Source organism: Cuculus canorus, chromosome 14 (genome assembly GCF_017976375.1).
Source record: "Cuculus canorus isolate bCucCan1 chromosome 14, bCucCan1.pri, whole genome shotgun sequence".
Classification (NCBI taxonomy): domain Eukaryota; kingdom Metazoa; phylum Chordata; class Aves; order Cuculiformes; family Cuculidae; genus Cuculus; species Cuculus canorus.
The window spans coordinates 8,644,734-8,668,771 of record NC_071414.1 but is presented as its reverse complement, the minus strand read 5'-3'; the positions used below and the strand labels follow the sequence as shown (position 1 = coordinate 8,668,771).

At 42.3% G+C, this 24,038-nt stretch overlaps 2 protein-coding genes across 5 annotated transcripts in view; one reads left to right on the top strand and one right to left on the bottom strand.

Moving 5' to 3' along the window:
* Nucleotides 1-19,291, bottom strand: part of PWWP2A (PWWP domain containing 2A) — a 38,859-nt gene extending 19,568 nt beyond the window's left edge. For 2 of the 4 annotated variants that reach the window (XR_008452199.1, XR_008452200.1), the window contains exons 1-2: nucleotides 18,408-19,291; nucleotides 5,355-6,322 (exon numbers count right to left, since the gene is read on the bottom strand). Coding sequence is in view for 2 of the 4 variants with exons in the window: in XM_054079428.1 (XP_053935403.1) it covers nucleotides 4,642-6,322; nucleotides 18,408-19,288 (2,562 nt within the window). In the remaining 2 variants the exon portion in view is untranslated. Of the gene's footprint in view, nucleotides 1-3,634; nucleotides 6,323-18,407 lie in introns of those variants that run through there. The other 2 variants (XM_054079429.1, XM_054079428.1) reach the window with 2 other exon arrangements.
* Nucleotides 19,292-19,535: 244 nt separating this feature from the next.
* The window catches only part of FABP6 (fatty acid binding protein 6), a 37,892-nt gene continuing 33,389 nt past the window's right edge, over nucleotides 19,536-24,038 (top strand). The window contains exon 1 of the mRNA XM_054079437.1: nucleotides 19,536-20,786. The gene's annotated coding sequence lies outside the window, so the exon portion shown is untranslated. The remainder of the gene's footprint in view (nucleotides 20,787-24,038) is intronic.

Sequence of the window (24,038 nt, the reverse complement as noted above, 5' to 3'; positions counted from 1 at the left end):
CTGTATCCCCCAAAGCTATCCTACATCTGAAAAGTGACACACACTTTACATAAGCACAGCTTACACTGACAAAACGCAGTAGCAAGTCACTCCATTTCCACAAGTGTGAAGTAGATATGTAGATGAAGTTCAAATAGTTAACTGTGGGACAATGAGATACATTTCACCAAAATTATCCTACACGTCCTCTAGAACAGAAGAGCCCCCACCTCCTACTGAGCTTGCAGAGTAACGTCCTCAAACAAGTAACTCACAGTTCTCCTTCAAATATCACATCTAGCTCAACATACCAAGTTCCTCTCTTTTACTTCAGGTTCCCTACGACCTTTCTATTTATACTTGTAAAAAGTAAACTGAAAATAAGAACGGAAAGATAAAGCACCTCAGCCTTTAACTGCTACAAACCCTGAACTGAAAGATTGCTTCCAAGTTCATTTTTAAATAGCATACCTACACTTTTAGCAAATGGCTTATGACAAACCACTGCCATCTTACTGCCCTTGGAATTGCAGCCTCACTCCACTCCCAGTTCAGACCTTAACTACAAGTTAGTCCGTGATGCCACTGCAGTGACTGAATCTGCTTATTCTTGTAAGCATTTATTAGAATAGAATGATAAAGAGGAGATGAACTGAAATAGCCCTGATTGTCAGCTTCCTTCTTTCGAGAATTTTTCAGCCAAGGTGGCAGCTCTATTTTTCACTGCAGTTCCCAGAACATGCATGAGGACAGAGGATAACACTATTGAGGACTAGCTACTAAGATTTATTTTCCAAAATTAATGTTCCTACTCTACTCTGGCAACTTTAGCAAGTGCTTAGACATGAATGGAAATCAGTTTGGGGGACTTAAGGGAGTTAACTAGAAACAAACCTAAGGGTAGAAATGCCAAAAGCAACTCTTACTGCTTCCTCACTTCCATTGATGTGCTATTTCTTAAACATAATCACATACAGAAACTTTTTTTTTTTAACGTGCTTTACACACTGAAAAAAAATTACTTCTCAGCCTTCAGTTACCTAAATTACCCCCATTAAACACACCCCTCCTGGCGAGCTGTTATTCATGGAGGTGTCAAATATAAGATAGCACTGTCTAAAAGAAAACACCATATAATCAGTGATGATTAACTCATTGAAGTGTTGACATAAAACTACAACTCTGATTAGAAAAATAACAAACATTTGTTCCATCTCCTGTAGAATTTCAGAGACATACAAGCGCTTCACATTTGCTTCTAGCTTCACACATGAAGCGATCACGCCTTCAAATGCTCCTGTTTAAGGTAATTAGTAGAAGTTTTGGAAGAACTACTATCTCCCAAACATTTTCACTGAAACTAAAAATCTTTGAAGGAAAAGTAGGCTCATATTAGAAATTCGCCATCACCTGTCACATTTTCCCCCCTAAACCGAAAGGCAAGAAATATTCAACAACTACACTGAGGAATTTCATCAATTCAGAACACCAGCATTTGCAATTTATTCTATTAAGCTGACAGCAAACAGTCACTGTCTACTGACACTGGTCTTCTGAAGCCAGAGGCTGCTTCCAAGAATTACACAGCTTAACTTCCCAGGTGCACCACCCAGCACTGTCCAGGTGTGCTCCTATCCACAACCACATCACACGTCATTGCAACTGCCAAGCTAATTCCAAGGTGTAGACGTGCACCCAACTGCAAAAACAGCAGTCCACAGCTAAAGGGCAGGCGCTGCCAGGAGGGCATCGGCACAAAGCGTTGGGTTTTGCAGTTCATAGCTAAAACAGTACTAAGCTTTGTCCAAGTCCTCAAAGCTAAGCTCCACGCAGCATCCATATTGTCATACTCAAGGTAACCAGACTGCACATTAAGTCCAACGTTTTCTCCATTGTAAACTCTGTTCTATCCAGAGCATTAGAGACTTCAGAGTGAAGGGAAAATAACAGGCGAGGATGAACAGAGTATCTTCAACCTAACGTAGCACGGTGTTGTAAAAAAAAGTCTATTTGTTTTGAGACCTGTTTAGTCTGAAGTAATAATGCACATTCTTTCTAAAACTTGGGAAAGACTTCTCAAAAGACTGATCGACTACATGAAAACTAATTCCTTTTGTAAACAGTTCTTTTAAACACAAAACAATCTAAAGAAACCTTTCATACTTGCTGCTCTCCCATCTCACCAGCAAACACCTGAGCAAACTTTGACTACTTATGCTTTAGTACTAGTCAAGCTTTTCATATAAAGAGGTAAGAGTACAAAGCTCCCATGTCTTTTAAAGAAAAATTAACAACATAAATATTGATTTCACCACTACCTGACTCACAACAACTGCAACTTATGAACAGTTCGCTTGAGCTTCTAAACCTCAAGGAACTGATGTAGACATCTACACCACGTTGTATGGGTTCCTAACTTCAAAAAGCAGTCTGTCTTAATAACAAATTACGGCTTATTTACTTAAACAGAGGAACTGTTTCTGTTTGCAGGAAAGAATACATTGAAGTGAAAAAGGATTTTTAAATTTTTTTTTTTCTTTTTAACATTATGAAATTTATTGTGTGTTTATCACATTCAAAAAGCATTGACCAGTGGGGGATTCTGGTAACTCTTAGAACAACAACATAAAGATGGTAAAGCCTAACAGAGATTACCATAGGCTTGAGGAAAATTTGAAAGGCCGTGTATATGACACTTTAGGCTTCCAATAGTTCTGTGGGCACAACAATAATTTAAAAAGGTAAAAAGAAACTGAATGCTTCAGAAAGACCAGAGAGAATCACAAACATATGAAAGTCAATCTTAAGTTAAAAAGATTGCAGGGTTTGATGATTAACTCCTTACCCCCATGTCTGTTTAAACTCTAATTTCAGTCTAAGCTTAAACTTTTACATAAATCCATCAAGATTGCCTACATGGGCAATTATGGATAAAACAAGATGAAAAGTGCTTTGGGATGAACGCTGAGAGATTCTTCACAAGGCATTGCAAGGCTGAAACAGGAGTGGGTTGGAGAAGAGACAGTAATTCGCATGGTCAGATAAGGACCAAAACTAGAAGAAAAAAATGTTAAGTCAGTTGCATGAAAATGCCCCAACACTGAGCAACAGACATGCAAGAAAAGCTGAAGTTAGAGTGGAGAGTGGGTCTGATTAGGTTTTGATAGATGGAGAAACCTGAAAACATTTCCCCACTGTCTAGTGACATTGTCCACAGTCTTTATTCAAACATAGGGAACAAAATCCGATTAAGGGAGGAATTTTATAAACTTTGCAGAAAGCCCTCTACAGAGCTAGTTCTGAAACAAGGGAAAGATAATTGCTTAATCTCAAAATTAAGACTGAAGTATACCAATAGTACTTTACATCAAGAGTTATTTTAAAGAATGAATGAAAAAGGACAATTTTCTTTTAAAAAGGGTGTCCTCTAAATCCGGCATACATATAAAGTACTCTAACATCCTGGATTTTTTTTCAAAGCTTTTTGAGAAACACACACAAATAATTCAGATTTAGTCAATTTTATTTACAGTTTGGTTTTTTACATTTCAGAACATTACACAATTACATATTCTCATTTTCTGACCTGCAAACAGATACCTTAAACGGAAATATTAAAAAAAAAAAAAAATGAAGTTAGATACATCCAAAATGCAACAATTACACATCTGACAATTCACAAAGTGTAATTTACTAGGACGTATCCTAAGAATTTAGGAACAACCAGTCAGGAGAAAATCTGACCAATTTCAGCAATCAATTATTTACACATTCAGAATAAAGCCTCTCTTAAGCTAAACCTCCAGGCAAATGGCCTGAAAGATTTCTTCAGGAAGAAAGACCAGAAGTTATAATTCACACCTATGCAGCATTAACAGCCCTTGATCCCAAATACTGAGCAACTTCTCAGCTTTGTTTTAGAGCTACAGGCATTCCCTCTCAGCTTCTCAGACCCTGAAGTGTTATATTTGTGCCCCTGTGTGCATAGAAAGGCTGAGTGTTTAAGTGGTCGCTACGATAAAACCCCATTTAATCTGGTCTTTAAGTTACATGAATAATTCTTCCTTGAAAATTTCAGCAAGTCTTCTAATGCCATTTAAACTAGCCCAGTGGATTGGGGCACGCCTCTAAGACGTCTAGGCATGCTTTGAACCAATTTGCACTGGCCAGACTAAATACATTAGAGACTACTTAAAATAATATTTAAAGACCATTTAGACAAGGCTTAAAATTTCTACACTTCCCAGATGGGCCACCTAAGAAAAAAAAAAGTCACAGCTACTACTTTCATCCCTTGTGTTAACCCTTTGCCACACAGCAACTAGTTACATACTGGGTAGAAACTACTAAAAAATTCCCTGCAAATAAGCTGCCTTTCAGCTGAGGCTATGGCTCCTATGCATTGGGTGTTTGAGGAGGGTTTTTCCTTTAAAAAAAAATGCTCACCTGAAAAATACTGAAGTCCTCACTTTAGGCTAATTTTGATTGCATGTTCAATTTGTTTAACTGTCAAGAAACTGCTACAAATGGAACAACTTTAGTATAAAAAGAGCAGTCAACTGAGTGCAACTTCTGACTTGGCAAGTCCTTCATGGTAGTTCTCTAACTAGGCTATGAATTTTGTGGAGCCTCCAGAATTCTCGCCTACCTTACTTTCCATGTTCACGTTTCAAACTGCGTCAGCAGGGCCCGAACTTCGGGAGTCAGCTGCTTAGCAGCCTTCGCTGCCTCTGTGACGGCTTTGCGGTAAAGACCCTTTCTCTTCTTATTAAAGCGCAACTGGAAGCTTTCTAAAAAGGGGGATAGCTGTGCAAGAGCAAGAAAAGATGTTGTTGTGGAGCCAAACCATGAGATACGAGCCTCCTGTCGAACTAAAAGGCCATTATCTTTCCGGCTCACAGTTATAGTAAGAATACGGGCTGGCCACCAAGGGAAGCCATAAATCTTGGCCCAAACAATGTCCCCTACACATACGGTCCTGCCATCTGGTGTGACACATTTAGAGACGTTTTTGGAAAAGACTTCCGTTTTCAAGGAATTACTGAGTTTTTTCTCTTCCTTTGAAGAAGAGGAGGAGGAGGAAGGTGCATGCATGCTGCCTGGAGGAAAATCAAAGCTTTCAGTAGAGCTACACTCAGAGTTGGTAGATTTCAAATCATCTGTGCTATCACTACTACAAACTGACGCACTGGAAGAGTCAGATTTCTTTTGATTAAGGGTCATGTAAACCGTTATATTGCTTTTGCTGCCTCTCTTGCCCAATGTCTGGTGTTCATCCTGATCAACAGTTACATGCATTTCACTTGTGTCCTGAACCTCACTGCTGGCCTCTTCAGGGCCTTTTGAGGGGCTCTGATTTTCTGAAGGGGCCTCACCTGCTGAGCGGGTGGAGGAGCAGCGAGACTGGGGCTTAGTTGCCATCTTGCCACTCCGTATTTTCTCAAGTCCTGTCTTGAGAGAAGAGTCATTTTCTTCGTTCCGATACCTTTGTGGCTTTAAACGCAATCGGGGTGGGAGGGAACCTGAGCTGGTGTTCTGAAGACGCCGTGTGAAATGGACCTTTGAATGTGCATTTTTGGAAGAGGAGGTTGCACTCTGCTTCTTTTGTGCCTTTTCTTTGGCCATTTTCAAGACTTCTCGAGCTTTTGCATGATCCATGTTTTTGCTCTGGAGAACTTTTTTTGTATTTAACTGCGCTTTTGAAGTATTTGCTTGTGCAGAAACTTTAACTACTCTGCTTCTGCTGTGGGCAATATTTGAAACCTTGACCACAGCATTCCTTTTCTGGCTTTCATTTTGGCTTTTTCCATCCACTTTATGGTCAGTCTTAAGTTTTTTATTCACAGTAGTCACACTCTCATTTCTTCGTTTTTTATTATCCTCATATTTTGAAGAGTCACTTGCATTGCCACCTTTTTTAATCTCCTTTTTTTCTGCAACAACATTGTTTTTGCACTTGTCACATAAGACCTGCCGGGGTCGTAGTTTGATAGCATTCATGATAGAAGTGGGTTCCTCCCTGTACATTTTGCGCTTGGGCCGCTTAATTTTCCGGGGCGGAGGCTGAGGTATTGACTGGTTATACGTGTCCCTGATAAACAAAGGGGGAGGATATGGCGCTCCCTCATGAAAGAGAGGAGGTGGTTTAGAAGTCCATAGGCTTTTAGCTATGCTAGGTTCTGATGGCTGCGTGAGAGAAGAGTCATCAGGGACTGCAGCATTAGATTCACACTTCACCTGTGCCTCATCTTGGAATGGTTTACTTTGGAGCTGCATGGCTTCAGGTTTATCCTTGTATTCCCTTTTCGGAAATATGGTCACAGGGATTCCATGGGGTCCAAACCTGAAAAAGAAAAGAAATATTAAAACGTTTTGAGGGATCTTTTGCTGCGTTTATTAAAAAAAAAAAAAAAACATTTGAAAAATCTGACATGAGTCCCAGGAAAATTAAAGCTTCATATCTAGCCTTAGGGTAGGCTCTGAACAAGCAGGACACCATAACCAAGTCAACTGAGAACAAGAAACACACAAATATGTTACTAATTATCAGTTTCTCTTGCATCAAGGAGAAGCCTTGAAAATCTAACAAAACTGTCACCTAGAGACAGCAGTAAATGCTTATAAACGTACAAACTACACACTCATCCAGTCAACTCCAAACCTACCCAAGCAGCTTCAGTAACTTTTACAAAATCCTTCCATTTTTAGCACAGAACAAAGACTGAATGTTTCAGATGCAATCAAGGCAAATAAAGACTGTGTAAATACTTGAACAGAGTGCCATCATTTTAATCCACCAAAGATCAACACTCAATTATCTGATGCATTACAGCCCAAAACTTGCTAGCCTATTAGTTTGAGTTTATTCCAGCAAAACTACATATATTTCAACATAGAACAAGCCATTCCTCCCTGTTTTGCAAGCAAATATTTGAAAGCTTTGCCTACTATTCCCTAGACCGCTTCAGATCTCTGCTGCCCCATTTGACACACACAGGACTTCTCACCACCCCAATGAGCTCTGAGAGAACAGAATGAAAAATCCCAGGATGACTTAGGCATTAGCTCTTCCCTAGACTAAAAGAAACAGAATGTTGCCTAACAGGAAACCAACACTTTCTGCAAAGGGTTTTGCTAAGGGAAACATTCCCTGAGTTTGCAAGGCATTTTCTCAGGACTTCCCTGAGAGGAAATCAAATGATAAAACACATTTTACAGGAACGTATCTTTCAATACCCAGAACAGGGCAGGAAGGATTATAAAAGCTTGTTTAACCTTCCTTCTGTTCCACTCCACAAGCTACCAGCCTTACACTGAGCTTTCAAAAGACTGTTCACTGCTCTCGAGCTCTGCCTGATCCCTGCTCCCCCCGCAACACACTAGAGTTTGGCTTATATAAGTTGGTGTTTTAATAGTTTGATCTTAACGGAGTAACTACATGATAGACAAGGTTGCAATTTAAGTGCAAAATCATCCATTCTGAATCTCTAAACATACACAGTTTTGTTTATTCCACCCCCCACTCTGAGAGGAGAAAGAAGTAATAAGCCAAGATCCATCCTCAAGTTACTACTAGTTCATGTTGCACTGCAGCCACTCAACTGCAACATCCTCTGAAATGACTGAAATGAAGTTTATTTACAAACTATGGTTGCCTCTCAACTGAAGATAAATGCTGATTAGCAGTCGATTTCCCATTCACACTCCTGCAAGAAACACCCAGCTTACACCAGTGCCTACACGTTGGCTTAGCGATTCTTTACGCTGTTACCAAGTAAAGCAGTCACTCATTTGCCCTTCTGCTCATCTCTTAAGCCTCTTCCTACATTTACAAGTTGCGACCAAAGCAAACAACTCATCCAAGATTAAATTATCCATCCTGCTTGCACTTCACTACAAAAGAACAGGAAAAGCAGGTAACCTAAGCAAGGTGCAACCAAACAATTCTGTCACCATAAAAAAGGGAAGTGGAACACAGGACAACTTAAAGCGCAGTCTCAACATGGGCCCTGCGGCTGCCCTACACCCAGGGACTCTTTATATTCGCATTTGAATTCTGAAGACAGAGGCAGGAGCCCAGGTGGAGCAGTTTGGTCCTTATCCACAGGCTCATAAGTGCTCTTTACCACAAAATACCCCACCACCACACAGAAGTTCACTGCTGAGGTTCAGGCCCACTCCGGTTGAACTCCATGTGTCCCTCCAGAAACGAGCAGCATAACTAAATGCAGCCTAATGCATGAGTGCAAGCCACACTGAGTTACAAACATTTAGCCTACAGTCTGGTGTCAAACCACGACAGATTCACTCAGAACTAACACTTAAGTTCCCTACGGTCCCACAAGTCCACCAGATATAAAGTTGCTTTTCCACAAACACTCTTCCTTCTACTTAGGATTAGATGTAAGTTATTGAAGTCCAACTAGGACAGTATTTTCAGTGTTACTTCATCAAGAACTTCAGCTTCTTTGAGTGCAATAAGATCCAGATCCCACTTTTTATCACTTGATAAAGACTACAAGATTTGAGGATAAGTTAATTTACTAAAAGAGTTGAGACCAAGACAGGGCAAGATCTCTGCTGTGCAAATTTCAATCCCAGACAAATACCACAGAGGTAAAACTAGACTGATGTATAATATCAAATGGGCAAAAATATGGAGAAGAACATCACTTACAACTCTTTTCACTGTCTCAGGAACTGTATTTCCTAGCCCCCCACAAGACACTCCCATAGTCCAATGCACAAGTTTTTCTTCTAGAAAAGATTTATCCTGACTCCGTGTGAGGAAATTAATAGTGACCACCGAACAAGTGGATGAAGAGGACTGAAAGGAGGTTCTCCAGAAGGATTCCATTTAAGTACTTTGCATCTCCTTTTCCTGGATTGTCATTCTACTGCCTCACCAGCTATAGTAGCACGATTAGCACTCTGAAAGCACCTTAGACTATCCTTTCCTTCAAGAATCTGTACAGTAAACAGGACAGCCAAAGTGGAATTTTATTATTTCAGTTACATCTCAGCAAGACTACTTGTGTATCATTTGTCATGTTACATGTTTAAGTACCATAGGGAATTGCCTTGTCTTTATCTAACAAAATTATATTTTTAAAAATGTTGATCCTGAGAATCACCAACCCCTACTACCAGAAAAGACTATTATTCAAGACACACTGCAATTACTGTTTGATTAAAAAAACCCATCCATTTGTGCAGAAGTTCCAGCTGTTCACTGTACAGCCCACTCACCCATAACACAGTTCTACCTCAGAATATCATGTGAGAGAATAGAAGGATTTGTTGATGGGGAATCTAAAATTGAAGTGTTAGGAAAACCAAGGTAAGAATTGGATATTTCAACCTAGTTTAAGTCAGTTCTGCAAAACAGCACACTGCTGCTTCGCACCTATTCAAAATTAGAACCAGTTTCCCAAGTTGCCAGCTTCCTCTCCTGTAAAGGTGCCCTGGGCTCTTTCTTTTTTTTGCTTTGAAAAGTTGTCTCTAAAGGAGAAGTTCCTTACAATAGGTTCCAACTGTCTGAGCTCCAAGAAGTTTTACAAGTTACCAGAGCAATCAGTAGGATCTAAAGCGTATCTCTGCTATACGTACCACTTTAGCATTAAAGAAAAAACATTAGCATAAAAGAAACAGCCACAGGAATATCAGGAACTGTATTTAAATAAGCGACTTAATGGGGTAGAGAAGATCAACCTGGGCAGCCCAGGGATCTTGAGGCTGAGTAGAGCTTTCAGTTGACTAGAGCACACAGAAACAGAAATAGGATAGAAACAGTCAGGTTTTACTCCCACAGTTTGTCAACTGCCAGTTTATGAGTAGGTAGCCAGGGTATCTTTTGTAATTAGGTAAAAGCTAGTTTGGAGATCAAACCCAGAAGCCTGCCACTTAAAGCCATAAAGATTTCTATTTCAGATACATAACTGAAGTACTTCAAGTGAGGTAAAAACACTTCTTTCAAAATGAAATTCTGTAGCAGAATTACTGCAATGAATACATATTAGTATTCAATTCCTATGCAAAGCAGCAGAGTAAGGGACATTTATGAAAAATAAACAAAAGATACAGAACAAAACCCATTTAAATTCATAACTACACATACATAAACATTTAAACAATACACCCTGGGGTGAAGTGGCCTTATGTTACTATGTAAAGCCTTAAGCTATCATCTTTAGCCTACAATGTCTAACTTTTACCTCTCTATTAAAAGAAACAAAATTGAAAAAGCACCTTGCTCTGCCAAGAGCCAAACGAGAAAACCCACTGAACAGGTTCAAAAGTATTTTATATTTGTCTGCAAACACACTGAATAACATCAACAAAGCACAGCAACTTCCATTGTTGTGATAAGTTTGTTGTAAAGGACTATGATCAAAACCGACCTTCACCACTGTCAGACTACTGTAATCTCCGATTACCTTTTAATGCATTGCTCTTGTACTCAATATCATCTTTAGTGTTTTGCAATAGCCAAGACAAGCAACAACTGAAGCAATTTCTATTGCATGGATAAAAGTTCAAAGACTTTAAATACTGGGAGTTATTAATACACTGAAAAAATGTAGAATTTTATATATATGCATGTCTTTAAATTCAGGGTTTAAGTTATAATATTAAATGTAATATACAATTATATCATAGCTATTTGAACACGAAGTATTTCAGAACTCAAAATAACCTATATTCAAAACACAAATCATGCAATAACCTATTTTTAACATATGATTTACTTCGTGTAAACACAACATGGAACTCACTGCTTTAAACAGCAGGCACCTTGCTGAAAAAAGCAAACACAGAAGCCAAACTATCAACTCAATCGTCCACTCGCCTCCTGAGCAATGAATGTAACACTAGGCTAACTAGATCAGAAAACACATATTTCACTTAGAGCTCCAAAAGCACGGCAAAGGATCGCAGTGCAAGTGACTCTTCAGAAACAACCCATCATCAAGAATCAATGTTGCCTTGCCATCACAAACACTCAGCACCACAAAAAATGTGGTTAAAGATACAATAGTTGAATATGACAGAATGCATGACAACCCACAGCTAAGCAAACTAGTAGGAAACCTACATACTCAAAGACTTCTACTGAACAATGTTAAGCTCAAGTGTTTTTCAAGCAGGTATGCTTGCCTGAAGTCCAAGCTCCGCTCTCTGGAATGCTTTCAAGGCAGCGGAAAGACAAAAGCAGGGCATTCAGAGAACTGATTTTGAAAGCTGGTCAGAAGTATCCAGGGCAGCAGCCGATTTCTAACACTCCTAAGCACTGATACCTTGGTCTCCTACTGCAATCACTACCCCAGTGGAAACCAACTAGTGGACACCGAACAATATGCAAATGTACTAAAGGCTGTATTAGCTTACAGTACACCTCTCCGTGTAGTTAAAAGCCCTCTGAAATACTTCATCTTCCAGAAAACTGAATCACAAGAGTCCATCCGGTCAGGATGCTGATGCAGAATTGGAAGAATTATCCACTGTAGAGACAAAGGAATCTCAAGTTGATAAGCCCGACGAGTACGCAGGTGGTCCCTTAATCACTGTTTCGCTCCCATAGAAGTGGGAAGCTACCCTTCACCTTTCCATGGGAAAGGATTTACAAGCGAATTGCAGAATCTCCTTCAATTCTCTGTAACCTGGAGTTCTATCAAGAATATAAAAGTAAAGGATTCTATCTTATGCAGTTTACGTTTATGCTTCCTGCTGACTACCACAATTTTACAGTCAAGCCTATAAAGCTGAAAGTCTGTTTGAACAGAAATTATCCTGTAATTTTTACACCTGTTGGCATTATTAATTCCCAGTATCACCTGCATATTTTATTAGATGTTTTGCTGATATATTTGGAAGTGTTACACAATTAAGATAAAATCATAATAAAAATAACAAATAAAAATAATAAAGTGTTACACGATTAAGATAAAATACCTTGAATTTGCACTCCAGTCCCATAATACTGTACAGAAATAAAAAATATTTAAAGCATACTGTAAATTTCAGCTCCACCTTGTTTCTCAACACTTCAAGCCAAGATACTCTTAGAAAGTAATGGCAACCATGCTGTGGAATACAGAAAAGCATACCATAAGGACAGTTTAACCATCAGCTGCTGCATCACAGTCCAACAAAGAAGAGTAGTAGACCACAGCTACTTTAAGAAAGGAAAGTTTGCAGCACAATCCACAGATGGCCTATTTACCAGCAAGATTAGAGCTTACTGGTTTGAGAAAAGGAAAAGTCACACTCCTTGTACTGGCTCAAAACCAGAAGCAGATTGGCAACTGTTTTCAGTATAAGCAGCAGCTTTAATATGCCTTATGCCTATAGCAAAATCCTAACGGCTAGTCTGGTTTTATTAGTAATTTTCACTTTCTAAGTGGAAAGCCGGAAGTGTGTAAGCCTTTGAAAAAGCATTCAATAAATGACCAGAAACAACACTCAAAGCTTTGGATTTAGACAAGAGACACAAGAGAAACCACTGCCATATAGAAGCTGAGACACTACAAAATCATTGAAAAATTTAGGTTGAAATCAGTATCACAAATTCTCCTGATCCAACCGCGTCCTCTAAGCGAGGCTAAATTCAACACTATACCATTTGATAAAACTTGTTAGTCACAATAAGAGTGTACGCAATTTACTCCTAACTAGACATAACACACACAGTCACATCACATCTATGCTTCCAGTGTTCTAGGGATATGAGCAAATACCAAAGTGTTACGGCTGTTCTTCAAATGCTAGAATTCCACCAAGCTCCTTTATACATCTGAGAAATGGCAAAAGAGAACAGGTGATGAATTATATGAACACCTTGCGAAGAACATAATTAAAAACCAACAAATCCAACCCCCACACAACCCTGAGTAACATGCATTTCCTTGCTGTTGAGAACATATATGACAGAACATCAGTATTTTTATAGAACTTAAACCTTACCCAAACAAGGGCAACCAAATGTTGTCCCTATTTATTAAATGAATTTACTAATAAAAGAGAACTTGAGCAGGAAGAATGTGTCACATTCATTTTGTCAATTAAGAATTCTGCTGTCTCCTCCTTATTTCAGCAGACCTTGAATTTCACAACTTAGGAGTACCTCTTACCCCATCACCTTTCTTGGCGTATATGGTTACAAGACACCAGACACCAAGAAAATGTGAGTATATACAGACTGCAAGTTTCAAGAAGTGCTAAATGTAAATGATTTAAAAAAAAATCTAACAAATGTTCTGCAGATTAAGACAACACTAAAGAATGGATGCAACAGTGCATTATTTATCCTTACTCTTTTGCAACAGAAAGTTCAATGGATAAAAAAGCATAGGATTCAAGAGTCATCAAGCAAGAACGGCGTAACTGTCGAAGCTGTCTATAAAAGTTTGTTTTCATCAAAAAGTTCATGCATACCTTGCTGCAGGAAGTCCTTCCTCATCTTCCACAACCAAACCTCAATAAAGATATAATTTCAAGCTTCTGTCTACTAGCAATACACTGGGCATCTTTGGGATACCAACAGCTTTTAGTTTACAATACAAATTTTGTTCTCCCTTTCCCCCTAAAGAACTCTTACGATCACACACAAGTCAGAAGGAAAATAGCTTGGAGAAAAAGACAACAGGAAGACACACGTGTCCATCACATCTGTAGGAATAGAAGCAAAATTTTAGTCAAACAATAAAGGAACAGAACTTTTGACTGTTGGTAAAACAACTGAATGTACATTTAATCCCCCTCCTACCCTTAATCTTTGGGAAGGGAAAACAAAATTGCAGAAATAATTATACTCTCTCCAGAAGAGCAAACTAAAACCCATTTGAACAGATTTACAAATGCTACACTCATCAGGCACTTCCTTACTGCTTACTTCCTCCAGGTGCAGAGCAAGATTTGCGCTAATTCTGAGCCAGCAGGTAGCATCAACATCTAATCCACCCACAGTGCCAGATGCTGGGCACAGGCAGGCTGACAAGCCCCATTTAAGCCCCATACCTAAGGAACTGTTTTCAATGATAGTTTGTACAATGGCACAGAAAATAAAGGACAGTTGTGCACGAAGCGTTCCAGTATTCACTCTGACAAAGTAAGGCAGGATTGCCTTCTGCTGCCTGCATTTCCTTTCTCTCCTATCAACACGACTCCATCAGGTACACACTGAAGAACTCCCATCAGAACCTTATGCTAGCAGGGGACAAGGCACTTAAACTTCATTACTACTGCTGCCATTACTTTTTAACAGTAGGATCACATTTTTAACTTGTGCAGTAGGCCTTTGGAGTAACAAAAAGGGAGATATGTCCCTTTTAAAATGATGATTTAGTGCATAAGAAATTGATCTGGGACTCGGCAAATGTGGTTTCCTGTTTTCTGCTGATTCTCAAACCTTCCTGCACAGCTGCTGAAGGTACATGAGACTGCCATGAAAATATACTTCCTTACCTCAAATAAACGCAGGAATAAAGTCCACTGAACACTGAGGGGCTTGTGTCTTGTGTTATAAACTCCTAAATGGACATCCAATTTACAGGGGTAGGAAGAGAAGAGGAAATGAAACTGTGAATACAAACACTGCTGACTGCCTATCAAACTCCATCAGACTAAAATGCAAAGTCAGTGCATCATTTCAACATAATTAAAAAAAAAATGAAAAAAACAAATCCAACCAAAGAAAGTCTTTAAACTCAAATATACGGGGACATTTTTGCTTTTCTTTCACCTTGAAGTTCAAGTACTTCAGAACATAACTTAAGAAGGCTAAGAAGAGTCCACTGTGTTTTGAAAACAGTCATTAAAACTTACTCTTTTTAGTACTGTAAGGAAGCAGCAGTTCATTACCCTGGAGGGGAAAGCACAAAGTAAGATCCAAAATGGACTAAAACAGTATTAGCACATGCAGTGAGCACATCAGCCACTTTTGGAAGTCAGTGAATGAGTAAGTTCTAATATAAAATTTCACTTCTATTTAACAAGAACTGGTGGTCTTAAGATATCGATCTTAAAGTTTATGAGATTATTCCCAGGCATTTGAACAAGCCAGTGGAAAGTTTTCAGTAACCTCCTCTCTCCCATACAAGAAATCCCAGTGTTTTCATGTAATTCACGCATATTTCATGTAATTTCATGCATCTCAGAATTCACGTGGTTTTGATTTAACTCTCACCCTTCCTTTTTCTTTTTTTTCCCTTTTTTATTTTTCCAGTAGAAATACCTGTTAGAAGAATGCCAATGCCTGCCATAGATACAGAAGGAAGCTCATGAAGAATGTTAACGCTCGACAAGTCCACATGCTACTATGCTAAACAAAAATAAACTGATATAAAGAAAATATATCTAAACAGCATTATCCTTCAGTCACTTACCATCAAAGTCATAAAGTCTAGAAGAAAACATAAATCTTGGGTATTCATCTAACACCTGTTTTCTGATAATGCTTTTATTTCTTACAGGTAGCAAGTTCTTGGACTATTTCTAGAGTTCACTTACCACTGCATTCCCTGCTCTGAGACATCTGAACAGAGACTGCTATTCATCTACAAATATTTGCCACCAGCAAAATATTATAAACCTTATGCCTAGAAACCAAACTCTCCTTGACCAGGCACTCCAAAGAGCCTGGCTTTCAAAATCTAAATTTCAGCTTCTGTTCAGCCACTGTTTTCCATGTAACAAGCAGGAAGTCCAAGAACACACGTATGGAGAGAAAAGAATCAGTAGTTCCACTGCATGAGAGAATCTTGGACTAATAGCATAAGCCCTCATGTATCGCTTTCCCACAGCCCTTGCTGTTAAGCCTTACCCTGGGACCTGTGCACTTAAGAACAGAGGAAACTGAGATGCATGCTTCCCCTGAAGCCACAATGCAGAAGCAGCAGACAGTCTGCCTTCTACAGATGACCTTTAATGCAAAGGGCTGCAGTAGATCTGCTGCAAGAGAGAAGGATCCTCAGTGCACAAGAAAGCCTCAGGCAAAGGAGGTGAGGTTTGGGGAATGGGGTGATGTTTGTGGTTGATCTGTGTTTAGTAAGATACTATCTCTTTTGGGATTAAGAGAGAAGCTGGGTTTTTCTTTTTTTCCCCTTCTTCACCCATACAGACCCCTACAAGTGCAGACACAAGTGCTCTGCCACTTTGCTGACCAGGGCTACGGCATAATTTTGCTGGTATAAACTTCAGACCTACAGAAGAATTGATGTTAACTAACATTACAATTTAACACCTTCTGGCCTGCTTTGAGATATTTAATATTTCACACTAGAAGACGTACAGTTTACAGATCACATTTTAGTACTTGGCTTTAGAAGTGATAGGATGAGGGGTTTAGATGAGAAGATGATTTAGATGAGCTATTAGGATGAAACGTTTTACTGAGAGAGTGGTGAGACACTGGCCCAGGTTGCCCAGAGAAGCTGTGGCTGCCCCATCTCCAGAGGTGTTCAAAGCCAGGCTGGAAGAGGCTTTGAGAAGCCTCATCCAGTGGGAGGTGACCCTGACACACAGGGGGTTGGAAATGGAAGGGCTTTAAGGTCCCTTCCACCCCAAACCATTCTATGAAAAAAGAAATTGATAACTTAGCATTTCAAATCACAGATCGGACAAATTTAAAACTCACTTCCATGACATTATCCAGAACTTGGGTTTCAGAAAAAGTCTTCTGTTTCAAAATCCAACGAAGAAGCTAGGCCCAGAACAAAAGTCCTGGTCCTTAATACCTTTCTTTTAGAAAGCACTTACAACATCAATATTACAGGAAGTTATTAAGCAGTCAGTAGTAATGTAAAAGGGAGTGATAAAAAAAAACATGCGATCACACATGCAGCCTAAATTTGTGGGGAAAAAGCGCTGCATTTTTGCCGTACTACCAGTTATTTTAAATAATAACCCTGGTCAAATTTCACTTCTTTCACGTACTTGCACGTACTTACTTAAATGTTTAGAAAACAAATACTAAAACGAAGAGGTCTTTTCACCTGTAAATGGTAGATCGTTTGGAAGATATACAGGATCACTGATGAATCCTGGCCTGCCAAGAACGCCTTGCTATAGGAAGGCGATGGAAAAAAGCAAACCACAAACCTCACAGTCTAGGGCTTCAGGTTATTTTGTGATACATAACGGTTTCCTCCCTCCTCCCAAAATAAAGGGTATTTAAGAACCATTAAACTTCACCCCATTCACCGCACACAAGGAGCAATCAGCACTAGTAACTGCACTCCAGGGCTGACATGGCCTGCATAGACACCATTATTCTGAGAGTGCGCTGCAGCACGAGGTTACCAAGGCGATGCAGGGCACCAGCCACCGGGAGGAACAGGGCTCGGGCTCGGCACCTTTGTACAAAGGCTGAAATCCACGCCAACACCTGTTCCTCGGGTCCCTTTTTCCCGGCAGACAGGGATGCCAAAGGCCCGACGCGAATCCCTAAAGATGCGCCCATGTGCTCGCCCTCTCCCAGCTCCTCCTTCCCTAAGGCGCTCCCGGTGCGGGCAGCCGCTCTCCACCGCTGCTCCCGGGATGCTCCCGAGCTGCCTCCGCCCTGGGGGCAGGACCCGCTTGCCCCCGCGACCCAGGAGGAAGGAGAGGACCCCGCCCTGCCCGCTAGCTGTTCCAGGGATGCTCCTGAGTTGCCTCCTCCGCCCTGGGGGCAGGACCTGCCTGTCCCCCAACCCGGGAGGAGGGAGGGGAACCTGCCCTGCTCTGCCTGCTGCTCCCGAGATACTGCCGAGCTGCCTTCTCCATCCTGGGGGTAGAACCCGCTCGTCCCCTCACCCGGGAAGAGGCCCTACCCTGCCCACCACTGCTCCCAGGATGCTCCCGAGCTGCCTCCGCCCTGGGGGCAGGACCCACTTGTCCACCACCCCAATAGGAGGGAGGAGACCCTGCCCTGCTCTCTCCACCCCTGCTCCCGAGTTGCTCCCGAGTCCGGGGGGAAAGAGCCACTTGTCCCCCGACCCAGGAGAAGGAAGGCGACCCTGCCCTGCCCTTCCCACCCCAAGTGCTGGATGCTCCCAAGCTGCCTCCGCCCTGGGGACAGGAGCCCCCTTCCCCGCCCCCGGCTCCAGACTCCCTCTTCTAATCCCCCTGAACACGGGAGGAAGGAGAGGAACCTGCCCTGCCCTGTCCTCCTCATCGCTGCTCCCGGGATGCTCCCGAGCTGCTGCCTCCACCCCAGAGGGCAGGACCCACTTGTCCTCCATCCTAGGAAAAGGAAGAGGACCCTGCCCTGCCCACCTCCTCCCCTGCTCCCGAGCCCTGGCGGCAGGAGCTCCATTCCCTCCCCACCCCCGGCCTCTCCTCGCTTGTCCCTCCACCCCGGGAGGCTGAGGGGACCCTGCCCGGGTGCGGGCCGAGCCCCTCTGAGGGGCCGAGGGCTGTCCCCGGGGCAGGGCTCTCCCGGGAGCGCTCACCTTTTGGAGAGGTCCATGAGGACCCCGGAAAAAAGCTTCTCTCCCAGCCGGAACGAGACCACCAGGGCATCCTCGATGATGTGGTCCAGGGTGACCCGCACCTCGGAGCCGGGCAGCAGCGCAGCCCCCGCCTCCCCTCGGGCCGCGGGCTCCGGGGACTCGGGCTCGGCGGCATCCGGCTCCTCCTCCTCCGGCCGGGCCGGCTCCTCCCCGGGCCGCGGCTCGGCGGAGCCCCCGGCAGCCGGCGGGCAGGGCTGCGGCTCCGCCTCGGGCAGGTGGTGGCGGGCGGCGGCCGGCGGGCAGGGCTGCGGCTCCGCGCGGGGCTCGGCCGGCGCCGCCTCCGGCGCAGGGGGGGGCGGCAGAGGCTTCTCGGTCCTCTCGGCTTCCGGCTCCCGCGTCCCCGCCGGGCTCCGCGCGCGCTGCACCGGCGGCGGTTCCTCGGCCTTCCCCCCGTCGGCCTCCTCGCCGTCGGGCGCCGCCGACTCCACGGCCTCGGTGACGGCGGGGAGAGGGTCCGCGCCGGCCTCACTGCCCGGGATAGGCTCCATCTCGGGCTCGGCTTCACCGGCCCCCCCGTCGCCCGGCACCGCCGCGGTCGCCGCCGCCTCCGCAGCCGTGGCCGCCATTTTCTCTGCTGCTTCGCCGCCGCCTCCCTCCAGCAGCGGGATCGAGAGCCGCGGCCTTCCCCGCCCTCCTGGGAGCGAGGCCCCGCCCCCGAGGCTCGCGGCCCGCGGCCCAGTGGCGGGCGCGGGGTCATCCTCTGTTTCTATTGGAGGGCGCAGCAGCCCGTCAAGCCGAGTGCGAACTTCTGATTGGCCGGCGTGGACCTCATTCAATGAAGCGTTGGGAAGAGGAGGAAAGGGCGTGGCCTGGAGCTTCATTGGCCGGCGCGGCGCGGTGGGCGGGGCTTGGGGGCTGCTCCGCGCTCCCATTGGCGGGAGGAGGAGCCGGCGGCGCGCGGGGCCACTCGTTGGCGGGAGTGAACGCCCGTCACGGGGGAAGATGGTGGGGGCGGGAGTGGGAGAGTGTGTGTGTGGGGGAGAGCGCGCTGCCCGGCCGCGTGCCGGGGCGAGGGGAGGCGCGGGGGCGCGAGGCGGAGGGCGCGGGGAGAAGGAAAGCAAAGCACTGTATAGTGTGAGGGAAAGCAGCGCCGTGAAAGACTAAGCAGCAAAAACTGGTCGCAGTGTGAAGCGAGAGGAGTGGAATTAACGTTTAAAACGTTCTGAATCCATTTTTTTTTTTTCTTGTGGGCTCAACAGTTGCTGCTGTGTGGGAATCTTTCCCCTGGGTAATAATCTAACGAAAACCGCCAGGTTTTAGTCCGTTACATGCGTGATTTAACGTTTTTTTTTTACATTTGACAATTTGGGAAGGCGAATCCTTTGCGAAAGGAGAGGTTTGTGAGAAGGAGAAGTAGGAGCAACTGCAGAGGGGAAGGCAAAAGTGCTCCTACGGCATGAATGGGTTTATATTTCCTTGTGCTGTTGTGTGGCAGGTTGTTCGGCTTTTTGAAAAGTAACAGGCAAAATGCGTAAGGTGTTCTTTGAAAATAAGCTATTCCTTTTATTTCATGTTATTGGCAGACGTCAAAGTTGCTTCCAACCATTTTACAATATATTATGTGTATGTTTACAAAAAAAATACCTGCAACATTTTACATGTTTATGATAGAAATACGGCTAAACCACAGATTGTTAGGTAGACAATTTACAAATAATAGATATGGCAAACTAATGAGATTTTTGCAGGAGGTATGAGGAAAAAAAAAATCCTTGGATCAGGTTTACGGCCTGGTACTAAGCTTTTTTCTCGTAGGAAAAATGAGTTGTATGTAGTTAACGGACTACAGAAATGCAAAGCATTGTTTTTAGTAATAATAAATGGAATATATAGTGTCCTGTAACAGCAGAAAAGCCATGTGTAAATGTATGCAAGTAAAGCATGATCTTGCAAGCTCCTAGTTACAGAATTTTATTAAGTGATACAGCTATGATCATAGTGGTTTGACTTACGGAAAGGTCATAACGACTCATTTGCTTTGCATGGTGAGTGTTCCATTATTGGTAGTGTAAAGTGTGTGAGGAACACATGGGAACATCAGGAAGAACAGTTAGACGCACTTGGAGACATAATAAATAAATGCATTTTCTGAAGATAAAACGCTTAAAAATTTTTGTGTTTTACCACCATATCTGTAAGATCAAAGGTTTGTTGGTAGCGTGGGTGGGTAGAATAGAATGTGTTTATCGGAGAAAGGAGTAGTAGATACTGAATTACAAATTATTTTTTTTTCCAGCCATGCTTGCAGCTTTGTCTGCCTGTATCACAGAGAAACAGCAGATGGATTCAGCATATGATCTGTGGCTTAAATCAGATTTGGTAAGCTTTCCCCAAACTATCTACTATTAATATTATTTCCTAAAAAAAATTTTCAGATAACTTTGTTAGATCATATTTGTAAAAGACCTGTATTCCATAGCCCGAAGCCATAATGCTTTGAAAGATGGCAATTGTCTGGGAGCCTCTGAGGCTGAATATGTTCTTTGCCAGAATTCTAGGGAATAATGAGAAAATTTGTGTTGCTACTGAGTTGCCATATTTCAAAGCAATCCCTGTGTAAGAATTTCAGTTATACTTCAGATCTAAGATTTCAGGTGTTTCTATATGTTCTGCCAAGGAGAATGCAATACTAGCTGTGGAAGGTTCTCCAAAGTTGCGAATGGTTCTTACAGAGTTGTCATCTTGAAGAAGCCTAATATAAAAGAGCTGGTGGTAAGAGTGGAAGGACTCTGCTGTTCTTTCCTCTTATTATTTTTGTTCTTTGCAATTGTGACAACTTATGACATGTAGAAAATAAAGATTTGTTTCCCAGAAACTTTCTGCCTTATTCAGATGGGTCCTAAGACAAATTAAAGAAACATATTGATTAAGATAGCTCATATGTAACACCAGAGTTGTTCTTGCATTGCTCTCCTACGCAAGAGTTTCCTTGTACTTGGAGGTACTCCAACTGTATTTCAACAGCAGACCAAACCATACTCTGCGTGCACAGGGCTGTTCTCCATGTTAGTGGTTGGATCATCTGTTAGAATGCTGTTTTCCTTATTACCGTCTTAAACTAGTAGTAATCTATTTGTTCATCCCAAGACTAATATTGTGAGTAGAAGGCATCACGTTAGGTAGAAGGACTAGTAGGGTACAGAGATATGTATTGTCATGTATTCTATTTTTTGTTTTTAAGTATTTTCTACTCAGCAGACCTAGTACTGTATTTCAAAAGCTTATGAACACTTGCACTCAGAAGTTTGCAGAAGCAAAGTAGCCAGACGGCTTTCACACAAGGAAGGCCAGAACTGTCATGGTCCTTACTATAAAACAGCATGGCGTGTGAAGGTAGTTTGTACGGCTGGTGAATTTAATTGTGCTAGCCGGTCAGTTCAGTTAGCCACAGTTCATTTCTCTGGTGCTGCTGTGCCGTGGCATAGAAGGATGGCAGTAAATTCTGAGCCTACAAGAAATTACCAACTAACACAAAGAGACTACTCAGCCCTCAAGCGGATGGGACATGGAGATCCAATAGCTCAGCCCAGCAGGCTTTTTGTTATGTTAAATTCAGGCTTATGTAGAGGCCGGGCGTAAAATAGAAGATTTCCTCTTGCAAAACTGCAGTGAGGTTAATGCTTGCTGAAATCCACCTTGCTTTTCAGCAGGTGTTCCTTATGGCAGACAGTTACCATTAAAATGCTAACTATCATCTTTTACAGCTGCTGGAGTCTCCAGCAATCGTTATGCTAAGCTGGGAGACAAACCTGGGTATATGGCTTGTTAACACTCCGAATTGTTTCATTGCAGGAACAGAGAAGATTATGTGCTTGACCCAAGCAGTTTAAACTACTGTGGGGTCTTAAAATAGAATGTAAACAGCTCTTCTGCAGTGTCATTTGCATGTTCAAAGATGCTGTATGTGGTTTTAAAAAGCGATAAATAAGGACATTTATACTCCACTTTAATGGCCAACAGAAATATCATACCATAGGTAACCCTTAAATTAAAATACACTAACAGCCAGCAGGTACATGCAGGATGAAACCTGTGAGTTTAACAAAAAAGTGCTCACTACATAATTTTTTTTTTCATCTCAAATTCCTTTGATCATAATTTAATTTCTGTTTATTTTAAATCTAATCTGTAATCTCATTAGGATAGGGTTTGTCTTTCTCTGGTTGGTTTGTGTAGTGATTAGCATTGTCAGAGCCTTGTTTCTATCTTGGAACCTTTTAGAAACTGCCAAAATGAAATTAATTTAATTAATGAAACAAATTGCACTAACACACTTTAAATTAAAATGAGCAAGTGGCAGAAAGGACAGAGGTAAAAAGAAGAAACTGTGAATTCAAAAGAGGAATTGATCCAGTTGGAGGGAATAAAATTATTAATTTGAAGGTAAGAAAAATGCAAAGCTCTATGAAAATAACGTTAACAGCATATTGGCGGGCTGGACGGCTGAAGAAGTTGTAGTGAGTTTGGTTGAGTGAGTGAAAGGATGTGATGTGGTTGCATGATGCCTGTAAGAAGTAGACACAATTGATAGATGCATGGGAAGACCTTGGTGAGAGGATTGTTTCTGTGTTTGTAAGCTAGGATGTGATAAGGATCAGGTGTGGCAGGCTTGACTATTTTTAAGGCATGTGCTGCTTCATACCGGTGATACCGATTTGTTCTGTTGTGACCAAAATGTACTATTGCACGGACCTGACTGGATAGCAAATCTCAAAGTCTGTGAATAGCCACAGCCTATGTGTGTGTTTCAGTTAGTGTGAATTGTGCATTGAGTGAGGATGTGTGCTGTTTAAGATCATGTAGAATGATAACATCCTTCTCTGGGCATAGAGTTCTGTAAAAGTGCAATACCATGAAAGAGCTAACACAAAATGCAAACACTTCTATTCTGCATGGTTGTAATGGATCAAGATACGTAAATGGAGTATAATCAGGGTTGCAGTGAAGCCAAAGTGCATGATTGCAGTGTATCTACAGATGCTCGGCTTCCTTGAAGCTAATTTAGCTACCAATAACAATGAAACTGTGATGGCAGTCTCCAGAGTGGGGTGCACCCAGGTAATTGCCTAGTAGCTGTGATTTGTGGTGTTACTGGTATTGAGGCTAGCAGAGTACGTATGAGTTCACTATGCCTGTTCATGCTGCATTTAATCTGTTTTAGGGTAGGCATATGAAAGCTCTGAACAGGTGTGTGGATTCATAGGGCGTGGTTCTAGTGTCTTGGTACAATAGTAGATATTTTTCCTAATATCTAGACTGAGGTGTAAGAATTTTAGATTGGAGGTTTACAACTTGAAGTTCTAACAGCCTTGCTGAGACTTTGTGACTCCATGCATTAAAGGGATTGTGGTTTATATACATTTGGTAGATCCAGTCTTTAGCACGGCAAAATAGTGTGCTACAGGAAACATCGTATTTTTCTCCCCGTGTCATTCTGCATGATAGTGGTGACAGCAATTTCCTGTATCCCTGAGGAAGGTCTGAGGGTCCCACAGAAACCTCCACAAGTCAGGATTTAGGGACCACAGTTCTATGCTGTGTTAATAATCCATTTTAACACTATTCATTGTT